The sequence below is a fragment of the Struthio camelus genome, chromosome 22 (genome assembly GCF_040807025.1).
Source record: "Struthio camelus isolate bStrCam1 chromosome 22, bStrCam1.hap1, whole genome shotgun sequence".
NCBI classification, from domain to species: Eukaryota; Metazoa; Chordata; class Aves; order Struthioniformes; family Struthionidae; genus Struthio; species Struthio camelus.
In genome coordinates this window covers 4997450-5011945 of record NC_090963.1, presented here as the reverse complement: position 1 = coordinate 5011945, position 14496 = coordinate 4997450, and the positions used below count along the sequence as shown (strand labels likewise).

Genomic DNA, 14496 nt, shown 5'->3' with positions numbered 1-14496 from the left:
TTCTAACCAGGACTGAAATCATAGGCATACAAGGAAAGTTTCAAGAGTAAACAGGACAGCTGTTTAATAGGTCAAAGCAATACCACAAACTGGTTTCGAGTGAGGAGGGAAGAGTCCTGGATTAGTCCCAAAAATTTGTAAGGGAATTTCAGTGGGCAAAATGTCATCAACCGAAAGAGATCTCGAAGAGGACACAGTGATTCTTGCATAATACATTACAGGAGCTGTGATAGTACTATTTGGTTCTTTCAGGCCTTGACCTTGCCCATTTGCTGAAGAGACTAGCCTGATCCAGCAGAAATTGAACTTCTGTAGAACTATTCATGCACACAGGGTGAAGAATCACACGCTTACGAATCGTGGAACAGTGTTCGAGACAGCCTTTCTAGCACATTTCACATGCAATTACCAAATTGCTTACGCGAAGGAGCACAAGGTAAGAAAGAAGAGAGGAATGACACGCCACGTTTTGCAGATGGGGAAACTGAGGCAGAGTCAAGAAGATGACACAGCAGGTCAGTGACAGATCCAGGCGTAAAACTGGCCTCTCCTGACTTCCAGCTCCAACAGCCAGGATCTTACTCCTCATTTGAAGGTCGTTATGCATTTAAATAGCACACCAGCAGTCTTAAATAACATGTTCAAGCTCAGAGAGAGAGAAAATTAGTATCTGCTTAATTTTATCTATAGCCCCTTTTTGACTGGGTTTGCCTCTTTCCAAGCTCTTTACTCCTGCACAGATGAGGAGAAGAATCTCTGGAGAAGCCTCTCTGTAGCCTCACTCATCTTAACTTCAGGCCCTGAGCAAGCGATGCCTACAGAATTCCCAGGGACTGCTCTAAGCTGTTGCCCTTCACTTGACGTTTCTGAGGCTGGGGAAGGACTGTACAGAGAGCAAGGTAATTTCACCATCTGATAAGCAGACAATGCAATTTTAGACTGAAATGAATTATTGGGATTCAATTAGCCAAAATAACCTCCAGCCCGAGTAGAGATCTGAGGGAGAGATACTGGGTGCTGGCAGCAAAGTACTGCAAAGCTCAGCATCTTCTGCTCATGTCAGTCAAAGAATTCTTCTGTTTAGTTGCCTTCAGAGAGATTTCAGTAGGCACATACTTACTAGAGAATACAATGTTAGATGTTTATCAAATTTCAAGTCAAAATACGATGCCAAAAACATGCCACATCACAAATGAAAAACCCTAACGAGGCAGTTTTGCAAGTCTATCATCACAGAGAGCTATAGCAAATCAAATCTCAGATCAAGGGCCTCATAATGACTCAGTGAGTTTTTCTTCAAATATTCTACTTCCATTATAAATTTTAACTGAAACAGTCGCTTCACTTGTACTTTATACCAAACAACCAATGAAGGCATTAATTCAGTGTGGCAGTGCGCAGTCCAGGACAAAAAATGGGAATGGGCTGATCTCGGTCCTATTTCAGTCAATTACTGACTACGAGTACACTCTGGCCACGTGAATTTGCCTGCGAGTTCTTTCCTTGACATTAGCGGACTCCGATTAGGCTCTTAACTGCTTACTTTCACTTCCTAGCAGTGAAAAGCCCAGATAAATTATCAAAAACAAAACAAAACAAAAAAACAAAAAAACCCTGCTAACCACTTTATTGAGCCATGAAACCATTTACAAAATAAATCTACCGATACTGCTCAAAGAGCTGGCCAAATCACCTGATACAACATCATAAAATTTATTCCTACTAAAAGAGAAAGAATCGAAACTGCATTTCACAGACAAAAATTCAGTTGCATTTTCAGAACTTTCTGGATATCTGCAGAGACGACTGACATATTAGCATTGTTCCCTCTTCCTACCAGGCCGTCAACCAACTGGAACATTTTGATTCCCAAGATCCAATTGCAGAATGTACAAGGAACGAAAGCCTCTCACTTCTAAAATCTTAGAGCCGAGTTTATAAGTTATATATATGTAGGTCATCTTTGATGGGTTTTAGTGGAGGACTATCAGTGTCTTATTTCTTCCTTCTGAATAAAAAGCACAGAGAGGAAAGATGCAAAGACAGAAGAACAGAGAGAAAATAACACTGAAAAATAACATTTTAACCTTTATGTGAAGGTCAAACAATACAATACATTATGTAACTTCAGCTAAACTACTTTGCTAGACCTCTCCAAAAAACCGACAAAGAATTGATTTGAAAATTAATCTTTCATTGACAATGCAATAGATCAAAGTTCATTTTCACGGCACGGGGTAGCTCTTTAAGTCTCTGCAGTATCAATATGAAATTGAAAATTGTTTAAATAGCGTCCTTGTTCTGCTATGCAATTAAGAAGGTAAACGGCAAAAATCCCAGACGCCCAAAACCCACATCTGTAACTTTATTGTATTATGGGAAGCACCAATTCTCTGTAACTGAGGGAAGAATGCATTCCGCCAGCCTCTTTCGCAGCTCTGTTTTTTTAGACTTCAAAGAAGTTGCAAGACTAGATTACAGGGACAAAGCCGCACAGGCCCGGTGTGATAGTTTATGAACCCCCTTCCTTCCCTTCTTACACACGAACAGCACTGAGACACTGACGGAACCAGGGAGAAGGGCAGGTGTCTTCAGCCTGGTCTAGATGCAAAGAAATACTTCAGTCATAGCCTTACAGCATGCATAACTGAAATTGCCTAACGCTCATCTGCGCTGCTCCTTGACATCAAACAACTTCTAATTTTAGCTCTGCTGTTCTATAACCCTACCTCGTTCTTATTCCACCCCCACAACTACATACTAGATCCTTCCTTCAGATAAGTAGGGTGTTGGAACACGGAGAGTTTCTTTCTCACCCACAGGCACTAGCGGAAAAATGAACTACAGATTTATTTTTAGGTAGAGCCTTTAGCCCTTATTTTTTCTATAGGTTCCATATAGAAGGTTCTGTAGCTCAGAAATATTCTAACCGACAAACTGGCAGAAGCAATGTAAAAGGAGCCAGGAAAGAAGGAAAATCAAATGAGCAGAGTTTTGCCCAGTATACTATTTGTAGGACATCAAGTTCGGCTACCGGCTTGCTTTTGTCCCTGTGAGCCAGCCTTAGTCGTTTGATTCTTATTTCTCAGCCAAGATCCAAGCCAGTATCGCAATTCTGCCACGCTATGCTGGATTATGAGCTCCCCACAACTCCTAACCAGGGAGAACTCTAACAGCAAGCAGCATCACCAGAGATTTGAGGAGAGGGAAAGCCTGCCTGCCCTGGCCTTGTAGTTCCTGGCTTTCTGAAATGTGAAGCTTGGGGCCTGGCTGGTTATAGTCACTAAGGGTCTGTCAGATAACGATGACATAAGATTAGAAGCTGGAGTTTTCTCTCACTGGGAAATAACAATGCTGTGTCGCATTGTGAAGACGTGCACAACAGTACAAGAACATTACACCGCGACGTGAAGATATCCTATCAAACCAACGTACTAGGCCCTGACGAGACAAACGCGTGTTACAATACGGCAAGAACGTCCTAGGGGACTGCAGTACCGTTTCTGATACCAGGATGTGGTGCCACAACAGCATGACGTTGCACTGGTACGTAAGGACCTTGCATCATAACGCAATACAGTAACGTGCTGATGTCGTGAAACTGTGATGTTTATATATCGGGGTTCTGCTGTGCCGCAGACTAACGCGACAACTTTAACTCTATGGTACGCAGCTACGCTGTGATATGATACCAGATGGCGATGAGATCATTTTGGGCAAAATTAGGCGTAGTACTGCAAAAGTGCATGACATCATACCAGAACTCAACGCACTGTCTTAAGCCAGAACAAGCTTGCACTGAGAATCAGAGGTGGCCTCGAGGTTCCCCAACAAAACGCACTAGATCACCTCGTGCAATCTAACAGCATAATATTTCGCCTGTCACGAAACGAGGGGGGGTGGGGTGGGGGGGGGTCTAAGAACGAGCAAGAGCACATCCACCTCCTAACAGTCGGAGAGGGCTGCTCCTGCTGACAGCGTTCTGTCCCTGTGCTACTGCCCTTCCTGGTACAGAACGGAATCATGTGTCTTTCTGAAAACTGCTCCATAAGGAAATCTGCGTTAACCCCAGCAGTGCCACCTAGAACTCAAATCACCAATTCTTAAACCAGAAGCCCAAAAGACGCAATTGCATGCCACCTGCCTGATGTGTTTTTTCTTTAAACAAACGCTAACCCCTTCCTGTAAAGCTACTTTGTTATGCGTGTTTGAGGTGGTGCAATTTGTGTTAAGATAGTCGAACCAAGCCTGACAAACAGGGGAGAGCGGGCAACTCTGTGTTCTACGCTCGGAGCTACTCCCCCCTCAAACTGCATCGATCGTTCCAGTAGTGACAAATACACGTGGCTATGTGAAACAGGACTTGAAATCGCATCCTTAATTCACCCTTCTGTGCCCTGATACTGCAGGGCAAGCGAGTAAACAAAACTCTTCATAAACACAGACAGCCTAGAGGAGGAACAGAGTAACTGCTGCGAAGATCCAAAACGCTATGTACCTTTATTAAATAGCCATCTAATAATAATAATTGAAAAACGGCACCTGTTTCTCTTTGGAGCACAGAAGACGACGAGGAAGGGATGCTAGGGAGGTAGAACGAGCAAGGTTTGGTTAACAGTCTTCGGGTGTGTTTCCAGGAGAGCCAGGGAAACAGTCCAGGACCTTCAGTGCGCTCCCCACTGGAACACACGCACCTAGGACAGCACCGTACCCCTAGCACCTTGCAGGGATCCCGATACAGAAATAACTCAGAGGAAAGAGCGTCACCTACCGAAATACCACTGTCATCTCATCCAGCACGTAAGTAATCTTCTTATGTGCCTCATCCAGCTCCCGAATCTACCAGCCTTGCTTGCTTAGCTCTGAAGTCGGACAAAACTAACGCACTGGCTTCAACGCTAATTGCGACAAATACCGTGACGGAACTGGGTGTGCAAAAACACTGCAATTATACAATTAACAAAAATAAAGACACTCAGTGTGGTCCATGGATAGGCATAGAGACAAATGGAGTAGGGTGCCATATTATTGCAGATACACGTGAACATGGCGTTTACAACACATGCTTTGCTTTGCTGTCCTGGTAGTGCACTAAGCCATTATGCAACTCATCAGCCCAACTGCCTACCTCATAAAGGAGCAAATCGGTGAAAGAGCTATACTTCTTTTTTTAAACAGAAAAAAAAAAGATATTGTAGGGCTTTCAAATGTTAATAGCTATATCAATTATATACTCCATGTTACATACAGTCCTGTGTGCACAGGAAAATTTCAAAGGCTGCAACTGTAATCAAATAAAACACAAAATTACAGAAACTAGAGAAGGAGACGGCCTATTGAGTCATCTCTGGCTCTAGTCCGTCCCCTGGGGCCCAGTACAAGATGCTTCCTAGTGCTATGCTGGAGTATATTTTGGTTTATTTCTTTTTTTACACAGCAAAAAATGGAAAATAGCGACAAAAAAAAGGAAACGAAAAATAACTTTACTAATTTCTCACACTTTGCAGGCAAGGATCTCAAAGCACTAAATGCACACCGATGCTTCCGGCATCCTTGAGAGGGAGGGTGCTATTTCTCTTGTTATAGAAAAAGGATTAAGAAGTAGGCCTTCACATTGCTCTTGTCATCCAGTTCGCAATTTTAATCCAAATTACGAAGTCGCATTGCACTACTGAGGATGGGACCCTTCCCATTTGATAAAGTCTTAATTACATAAGGCTTTATCATGGTATTTTACAGACATCTAATCACAGCTCAATTGTTCTGACGCATAGGAGATTTTAAAAGTTTCAATACACTGGAAATTTTATATGCACCTCTATTACCAAGTTTCTACTCTATAAAATATTATATATAAAAATACTTATATGCATTTGCATTGCCCTTTACACCTAAAACACAAATTTGACCAACAAAAAAAATTACAAATAAACGTTTTACGTATACATACAGCTTTGCTGGTTAAGTTTCACTCATGCAACGTTTTCTTTAGCTACCCAGTTGTCCACCTGGAAAAACAAGAGTTTTCCTCCAGAACACCCAGGGAGCGACCACCGCATTAACAAGCATTTCGGGACCTGCCAGGAAGCTGTGAGTTCCCTCGGCTCCTAACTCTAATACCTCATTACAGAAACACGCCAGCAAAGCGCATCCCTAAAAGCAGCTATTTAAAGGACAAGCTGGGCAGAGACTGTTCTGTGCGTGTAAGATTCAGCATACGTTCCTCCCTTTTCTTCAGGAAAAGCTACAAGCGCTTATTTTCTCTGTATGCAAATATGTTCCGAGCTCAGACACTCAGGTGTGCAAGTATTATGCGTGCACATAGAGAGATGCAAATTCACGCACAACCATAGCGAAAACCGGGAAGAGGAGGTGGCGGCAGGCAGGAAGATGCGGCCAGCCCGGAGAGAGGCTCACGGCATCACCGTCCTGATGCAGAGATGCCCTGATGCAGAGATGCCCGGACAGGAACGGCCCACCGTTACATCTATTCCCCATGGCCGCCTCAACGGCTCCCTCCCAACTGCAGTGTGGTGCTGCCCCCGGCAGCGGCTCTTCCCGCACTGATGCCCCCTTGGCGGTGCTGCAGTGGCCTGAGCGTTGCAACGCAGGCAACGGCCAACTTAGCGGAGCGCATCCCTTTCCTCCGCCGACCCCGCCGCCTCCCCCCGCCGGCAGCACTGCGCCCGCCGCTGCGGCGCGCCGCGGGGCCGGGCAGGAGGAGGATTTCGGGGAGGGGGAGGCTGGCAGCACCCCCGCCCCCAGCGCTCTGCTTACCAGGCGAGCTTGAACCCTTTCATCAGTACAGTCACGATAATCCGATGCCCGTGTCCTTGTCTGCCCACTGACAGCTCCAGAGGTCCCAGGACATATTGAAGGAGACCCGGCCGGCGAGCGTCCCCCGGGATGCGCCGAGCCCCATGCACAGAGCCCCCCGCGCCGGAGCACGGCCTCCTCCCGCCCTCGGCGCCCCCCCAGACCCCCGCCGAGAGGCACAGGGCTCCGCGCACTAGCAGCGCCAGGGGCTGAACCGCCCCGCTCTCTGCTGAGCATGTGCAGCACCGGCAGGACAGCGCGCCGCGCAGCATGCCATGGCATCCGTGCGCGCCCGCCGCGCCGCCTGGCCCCGCTGCCGGGGGCGGCCCGCAGCGCCCCCCCCCTTCCCCGCTTCAGCCGCTGCCCGCCCCGCCCGCCGGGCCCCGCCGCGCCGCGCCGCAGGGCCGGGCAGCCCCGCGCGGCGAGAAGGCTGCAGCGGGGGACTGCGCGGCCCGCCGGGCCCGGCCCGCCCCCCCCCCCCCCGTCGCCCTTCCTATTTAAGCGCACTCGTAGCGACGACATCGGCACACGGGCCCTGCTGCCGCCAGGGCCCCTTTCGTTCTTCACACGCGAAATTAAAGACAGGGAATTACTTAATCCACCCCTGTGGCTGCAGAGGCTGTTCAGCGTATTCCCACTGCGCTACAGCCATAGAAAGTAACGGAAGTGCCTGACTGAAACCGAAATTTTCAGAAAAGCAGGAGGCAATTTCCTGTACCAGAACTGAAACAGGATTAAAGTGAATGTCTTGTAACACACTGTGCAGTCATTCACACAACAGGAACATGAGCCCTTTTTTTAGCCCTATTTATCACACTGGGGTCTGATAAACTGACCTTGTATTTTGTCTCCTCATCCTATATGAAAAGTCTTCTGCAACACAGCACTCAGAATTGCTGAACTACAGTGCCAATTATTCCATCACTAGCCTCAGTTCCTGCAAGACAGCAGGGTTTTCCTTACCCTTCTATTTACATTGTGGGATCTAAAAGCATCCCCACTGGACCATTGAGTAGGCACACAGGGATTGCTAAGGAACTTTTGCATTGTATTTGAAGTCACCTACGGTTTAACTAGCACCTAGTAAAGGCTCACCCAAAGTTACTTCAAAGTGAAGCTTTGGAGCATCCAGCTCTGACCACACTAACACACACACACACACACACTCCCCCTACACAGAGAGTTCTGAACGTGCTTGATCGTGGAACTGAAATGGAGAGTCTTACTTACAAACCCTACAGCAATGTGGCAATTTCAAGGAGATGGGGGGCAGCAGCAAGACAGCTGAAGAGGTCAGAGATTCAACTACTTGTCATTTTCTTCTGCACCCAAAGTCACAGCCTACAGATTCTGACCTCCCCTCTGATTCCCTGCAGTCCATGCTTAAGTTTGAAATGATACAAAATAAAAAACCCTGGTGGCATAGAAGAGCATAACCCTTCTTCCGCTTGGCAAGATAAGCATGCGTGTGAGATTATCACCTCTGTTCTGCTCACTTCTCAATATTGGGGAGAAGGGGAAGATACTAGTTCAAAGTCCCTACCCTGATTTACAAAGCATTTTGTGAAATTTGCCCTCATTACCAGAGGGAATATCCTTGAGACGGTGATGCCCCGGTATCTGCTTCTCTATTTTCACATTTGCTCACGAAAGCTGCTTTACTAAACTTTTCTTAATGATCCTCCTGTATATGCAGACCGGTTCCGAACTCAGCTGGAATACTCTCTCCCCTATAATGGTTCAGTCATCCCCGGGCATTCAGAAATCATAGGTGAAGGAAAACACAGGATCTCCACAGAAGAGTCGAAGTTTAAGAAACTGTTCAAATTATACTGCAGTACCTTCCAGGGGAGCTGGGTCACAAAGCAAAAACTCAGTTCAGTGCTAACTCCCTCTAAGCAGCCTTCAACTACATGCGACAGGTTGCGCTCTTTTTTACATCGTTACAACGCTTGGGTACCTGCTTTAGAAGGAAGCGACTAACGTTAAACTGCGTCTGAAGTGGAACCGCCTCCCATCCCACAGTTTGTGGAAGCAACTGATGGACGGTACTCTGTGCTAGGCAGAGAGAGATACAGGATAACCGTGTGAAACCAAAGCTTCAAGATACTGGTTTTCAACATGAACTGCACAACATGCCCTTTTGTTTATTTCTAAACAAAAAGCATTAACAACTTGCATTAAGTTAGGCACGTGTATTTCCACATAATGTTACAAGGAGTATGGGAGAAATAATTAAGTCTTACCCCGCGTAACCCCAGATTCAGTCCTCATTGGGTCCAATCTACATCAGATGCTTAGTTTGGACTCATCAGTTTCAAAAACTACTTCTCTCCATGAGATGCTCAGCATCTGTGGCCTGCAGGTTGTCATGGAGGGAAACAAATTGCAATGCTGTAAAAATGGGTCAGGAGACCTGCAAGCTTAGCTAATCTGGGACAGACCAATGCTGCAGTCACATGCTCGGAAATCAAAGCTCAAGCAAGAAAGGCATTAGGAAATGAGCACAGTGTCATGTACTTTTTTTTTTTTTTTTAAATAATGTGAAGGTCAGGAAATTATCAGAAGAGATAGACCACTTAGGAGAAAGTGTTTGTATAAGCATCAGACTCTGGCAGGCAAAGCCATTTCTCTGCTGCAATTCAGCTGGGATTTACTCTCTGAAATCCTCATAGCAGGAGCCTAGGTGAAAGGGCTGTGGGTCCCCAGCCATCTTCAGTGAACCCCAAGCAGGTGACCCCCAACTGTCACTGCTAGTTACAGTCTCAGCTCTGCATTCAGTAGACTGGTCCATCTATGTCAGCTAATGCTGCAAGGGTGAGCCCCTTCCTTTTTTCCCCTTCATCCCCTGCACATACCCACTCCAGAGAAAAATTAGAGTGCTATTAAAATAGGGTAAAATGTGATATTAAAAACTAAATGGGGTAACAAAAGAGCATATGTAGATATCGAGAGAGGCTACGCACTGCCACCCTGTCCACCTCTGCAGTGCTAAGAATACTTAGGAGTCACACACAAGTTGAAATCCACATACGTTATCTACCTGCTCCATCCTAAGCATCTATCTCAGGAAACAGGAAAACGGGAAAACAGAAAGAGGAACAGTGAGAACTGAATTTATGACCCATTCTGTCACAGACTTCTGTTCTGAAATGGGGTAAGTCCTATAACCCAGGGCTTTCCAGTTATCTGTAGAACTTATGTTGTAAGGAGACATTCGTTACCTGGTTGTAAAAAGCTTCTAGGATACACTGTTTTGGATTGTGTAAATGTGAAGGTTGATGACAGATGATCTTTGATGATCATGTTTGCCATATGAAAGAGCTTTGCCAAGCCACTGTTGTTTCAGTAAATTCCTCTGGTTTTCAGTGTGAATGGTAAAAGCAGTAAAAAAAAAAAAGAAAAGAAAAAAAGAAAAAAGCAAGCAGTGGATTTCTTGAGACGCTTTTGTTTGTTTCAGCGTTTCACAACAACAAGCATAGTATTAAGTTGAAAACGGAAAGATTTCTGAGAGCAGGTGCCTTCGGCCAGCTTCAGCTATCACAGTATCCCGGAAGTGCCGCAATAAAATCGTCTCTCATGCCTCACCTGCCCTTGGAGAACCCCACCACCACCACCACCACATAAAAATTTCTGAATTCAGCTGAGGCTCATTTGAAACATTTGGAAGCACCCTTCACTTTCGAGGAGAAGGGCAGTCATCTCCCATGTCCAAATGTTTAAGCATTCAGGATCATCAGCCAGGTAAGGGCACTTAAAAGGTAACTTCTGTAAGGCACCTCTTCCCAGCCACAGTCCTTCCTCTTTCACCAGTATGCCTATCTCGATACAAGATTTTGCAGCTGAGGCTCATATGAGCCTTTGCTAACAGCCACTCGTGTCCCTATCAAGCATGAATCCTTTCACTCTTCTAAACAACTCACTATTTTCTACATCTGCTGGTCCTCCTTCCCTGCCCTATTTCTGTTTGAATTTATAACCCTCACCCTTCTCTCCCTCAGCTATTTCATAATAGTTTTGTTGACTTTTTTCTTCACACCTTTTTCAGTGTTGTGCTTTGTACTTAAAACTGGCTTTTGTATCTTGGTCCTCACCGTATCGCTGTTTTTCCTCCCTCTCAGGCCAAACTTTTTCTTGAATTCTTGCCATGCCAGTCTCATTTCCTCTTTGTACTGATTTGTATGTGATCTGTTTATGTGGAACAACACACATTTTCATCGATGACTGCCCTTCTCCGGCCTTTGCACAGGATGTTAGATCAGACCTTCACTATTTTCCTCTCTAGCCTTAAGCATTTGCTCATTCTAATAGAATTCAGTATTTTAGATCTATTTTTTCTGTGTTCAAAATACGTATATTATTTGCTAACTGTAAGCAATAAACGACGAGGCAAATCCACAGGGTGTCCTCCCCCCATGCAAAATTCCCACTAACTGCAATAAGGATTAAATAAAATCATTTGGTGTTGGCCTACTGCCAGCAACATTTTGAATACTTCTGATCCAGAGCAAAAATACCATCAAGACAGCCTCCCTTGTGGTTTCTAGTCGCTTCCACCGCCAGTCAGGATGAGGAAGTCAAATAGCACACACCGATACTAAAAACGGCAACAAAGTAAAAACCATGCAGAACTTTTTCAAACTGAAAACAGACTTGGAGATTGAGTAGTAGAAAAAAAAAGAAGAGTTAGAAAAAGGAGTAGATGTCTTCCTGACCCCTAACTATAAACGGTCAAGGCCACATGAATTCAAAAAAAAAAAAGTTAGGACTGTAATACACACAAAACCAAGTAAAGAATTTATTTTTGACTTCCAGCTTGGAAGAAAGCAGCACTAAATGCTATGGTCCAGATTGGACAGTGCCTTACACATCCTCTGCACAAGAATATCTGTAGAAAGTGACAAGTAGTAATCAGTTAGGTCTTGGTCCTCTCCTGCGTTCTGGTCCGATTAAGAAACAGGCAATCCCATGCAGCACTTTGTCACCTCCCTTGTCAGGCTTAGAGGAAAGTTGGCAGTAGAGAGGCCACTGCAGAAATTGAAAGCCATATGACTATTTAATATTTGACAGCATTTCATTCACATGCCTGCCATTTTGCATTACACTGTTTTCCTTCTTCCCTTATACCTCCCCTATATCCCTCCTCTCAACGATCCCAATCTGAGCTAGTGCTATCTGATAAAAAAAAAAAAAAAGGAAATACTCTCTAAACAAAAGCTCCAAGACACTGTATACTGGCATCTTCTCTGACTTCATCCTTCTCACTAGTTACAGTTTGCAAGAGAAATTCTCGTTTCCTTCAAACGGAACAAGTAAATCAGGTGCTTACTTGTACCTCCCCTTGCCTCCCCCCAGTGCTCTCGGGACACTCCTCGTATGTACTTGCAGCACAGAGAACAAGAACCTTTGTGTCGGGGAATGAAAGACTGCTCACAGATTTATGCTCCACATCAGCATTAGTTGATTACCTGCAAAGCGATTCATGCTCTCCCAAAAAGCATTCTACCTAATATCAGGGCGATTCTCTTCGCTAACTACTTTTCCCCTTTGTCCTCCGTAAAGAATAGGGACCAAATAAGCAGGGCTACTACTTTCAGCAGGGCAGCCCTATGAACAAAGTTGTGAGGTCACACGCCATCGTGTCAGGATCCCACCGCAAAATGCCCCATAGCACGCATGGGACAAGAACAGCTTTCAGGGGATTCCACTGACATTGTGAAAACACTCAAACCCAGATGAATGATCTATTACCCTGGGATTAAAACCACGAGGTGTTAGCTGCACCTCTCTGGGAAAATAAAGTGCTAAATTTGGGACTACTCTTTGATATGCCAGGAAATGCCAGTTCTTGAGGTACCCTGAAAGGTGTCCCAGCAGGAAAGGAAGCGACAGTGCAATACAATTGAGAGCAACTGTGGAAGTAACAACATCCTGCTGCTACATCCCACGGACGCTCTCAGGGCTTAGGCTGAGAAACTAAAGTCCGTTAGCCTCTTCCTCAAAAAGTCTTTGCTAGCCCAGGGCCAGGCTAATCCCAGGAAAAACCTCAGAAGTTCACAGCATCTCTGGGAGGCTCCAGACAAACTGTAACACAGGTAACGCAGATCCAAACTGGGAAAAGAAAACAGATCACGGAAAAAAGTGTGGGATTCAGCAAAGAATATGGCACCAAACATCATTTGCCATGGTATAAAAACAAAAAAAAATCTGTACTTATTTCCATGATTATTCATACCATGAATAATACAGGTTGTGTCTGATGTAGATGGTTCAAACTGGACTCAATTTTTCACTCTGAAGGTTTATTTTCCAGGAAAAGATGAACAGGTTTTCACAGCACATTCACACTAAAATATTGCTTTAACCCCGCTTTAGATCATATGTTTTCCTTTAATTAAAGGAAAACATAACAAAAAACCCCTATGAAAACACACACACACACACACAGACACAAGGAAAATTTGAAAGGGACTTTGTTGTTGTCTTTGAAAATGTCTATTTCTCAACCTAGAAAAGCTCAAGTCACCCAAAATTGCAAACAGCCATAACTGAAACTGAGAGGAGTATTTCCAGTTTGTTCTTAGGCCACTGGCCTCCAGCATTCTCAACGGATTTTTCTTTTTTTCTTCCAAACACTAAAGCGGTAAGCGGGTTCACAGTGACAAAACAGTTGAAAAGAAAACACAATAATGAGGATGATCTCACCTTCATAAAGCAACACTCATCCATGACTACTTCATGGAATTTACTGACTGATGCTACAAACTCAAAACCTGCACTGACATGCAACCCGCCTCTGGGGCAAAACACAGCAGTTGTTCACTACTATCACACACACTTTAGAGGAAATGAAATTGAAGCATATATAGGAATCAGCAGAAGGGAATTGGAAAAGGTAAGATATTCACTCAGTATGAATTCTTGCCGAGCTATAGGAATAATCCCTACAATGCATACACAGCATCGTGGGGTTCCTAAGTGTGGATTTCTACCCCTAGGCTAAAAGTTGTCCTCTCGAACACAGCACGCCATATTGCAACCTCGGGGTACTCAGCTCAGCACAGCTCCAAAAGAAGGAGCCTTCAATTACATTAATTACTAATGCCACTTCCCACTCTTTCCATCCAAGCTATGACTCTCTTCAACCATGCTTAGTTTCATGCGCTGCTGAGATAACAGCACAACAATGCAAGTCTGTGGTCACAATCCCTGCATATTAATCCTGTTCTGATGCCAAATTAAGTCACCCTGGTGGCAGGCTCATGCTAGGAAACAACTGTTGGCTATGAAGACATAGTGGTTCTGTGACAAGAGATACAGCCATCCAGCGGCAAGACAGTCTTGCACATCTCCTCCCCCCCCCCCCCCCCACTGAACCATACTGAAGGAATGCATCATACACATCTCCCATCTCCACCTCATAAGCCCATATTGATCTATACAACTCTGTTCCCAGTCTTCCAGCCCACAGGAAAGCAGAACCCACAACGTGGTAAAAGCAAGCAGCAGAGGCAACACCCTGCAGAAAAGGGTGGGTGTATCTACAAGCTCGAATTCCTTGCTCGCTCAGCACTCCCCTGAGACCCTTTTCAAACAAAATTAAGCTGCCAAAAAGCCATTTCTGCTCCACAAGCCAGTTCCAGGAAGTCGGAATCCTGCCGCCAAAGCACCCTCTAGCGT

The 14496-nt window shown here is 45.1% G+C and overlaps 1 protein-coding gene across 11 annotated transcripts in view; it reads right to left on the bottom strand.

The window, feature by feature from the left end:
* Positions 1 to 14496, bottom strand: part of GRAMD1B (GRAM domain containing 1B) — a 146682-nt gene that overhangs the window by 62844 nt on the left and 69342 nt on the right. For 3 of the 11 annotated variants that reach the window (XM_068916953.1, XM_068916954.1, XM_068916955.1), the window contains exon 1: positions 6778 to 7104. The exons of the other annotated variants lie outside the window; for them this stretch is intronic. In XM_068916953.1, coding sequence (XP_068773054.1) covers positions 6778 to 7088 — 311 coding nt within the window. In that variant the 5' untranslated portion in view covers positions 7089 to 7104. Of the gene's footprint in view, positions 1 to 6777; positions 7105 to 14496 lie in introns of those variants that run through there. 11 annotated transcript variants of the gene reach the window in all.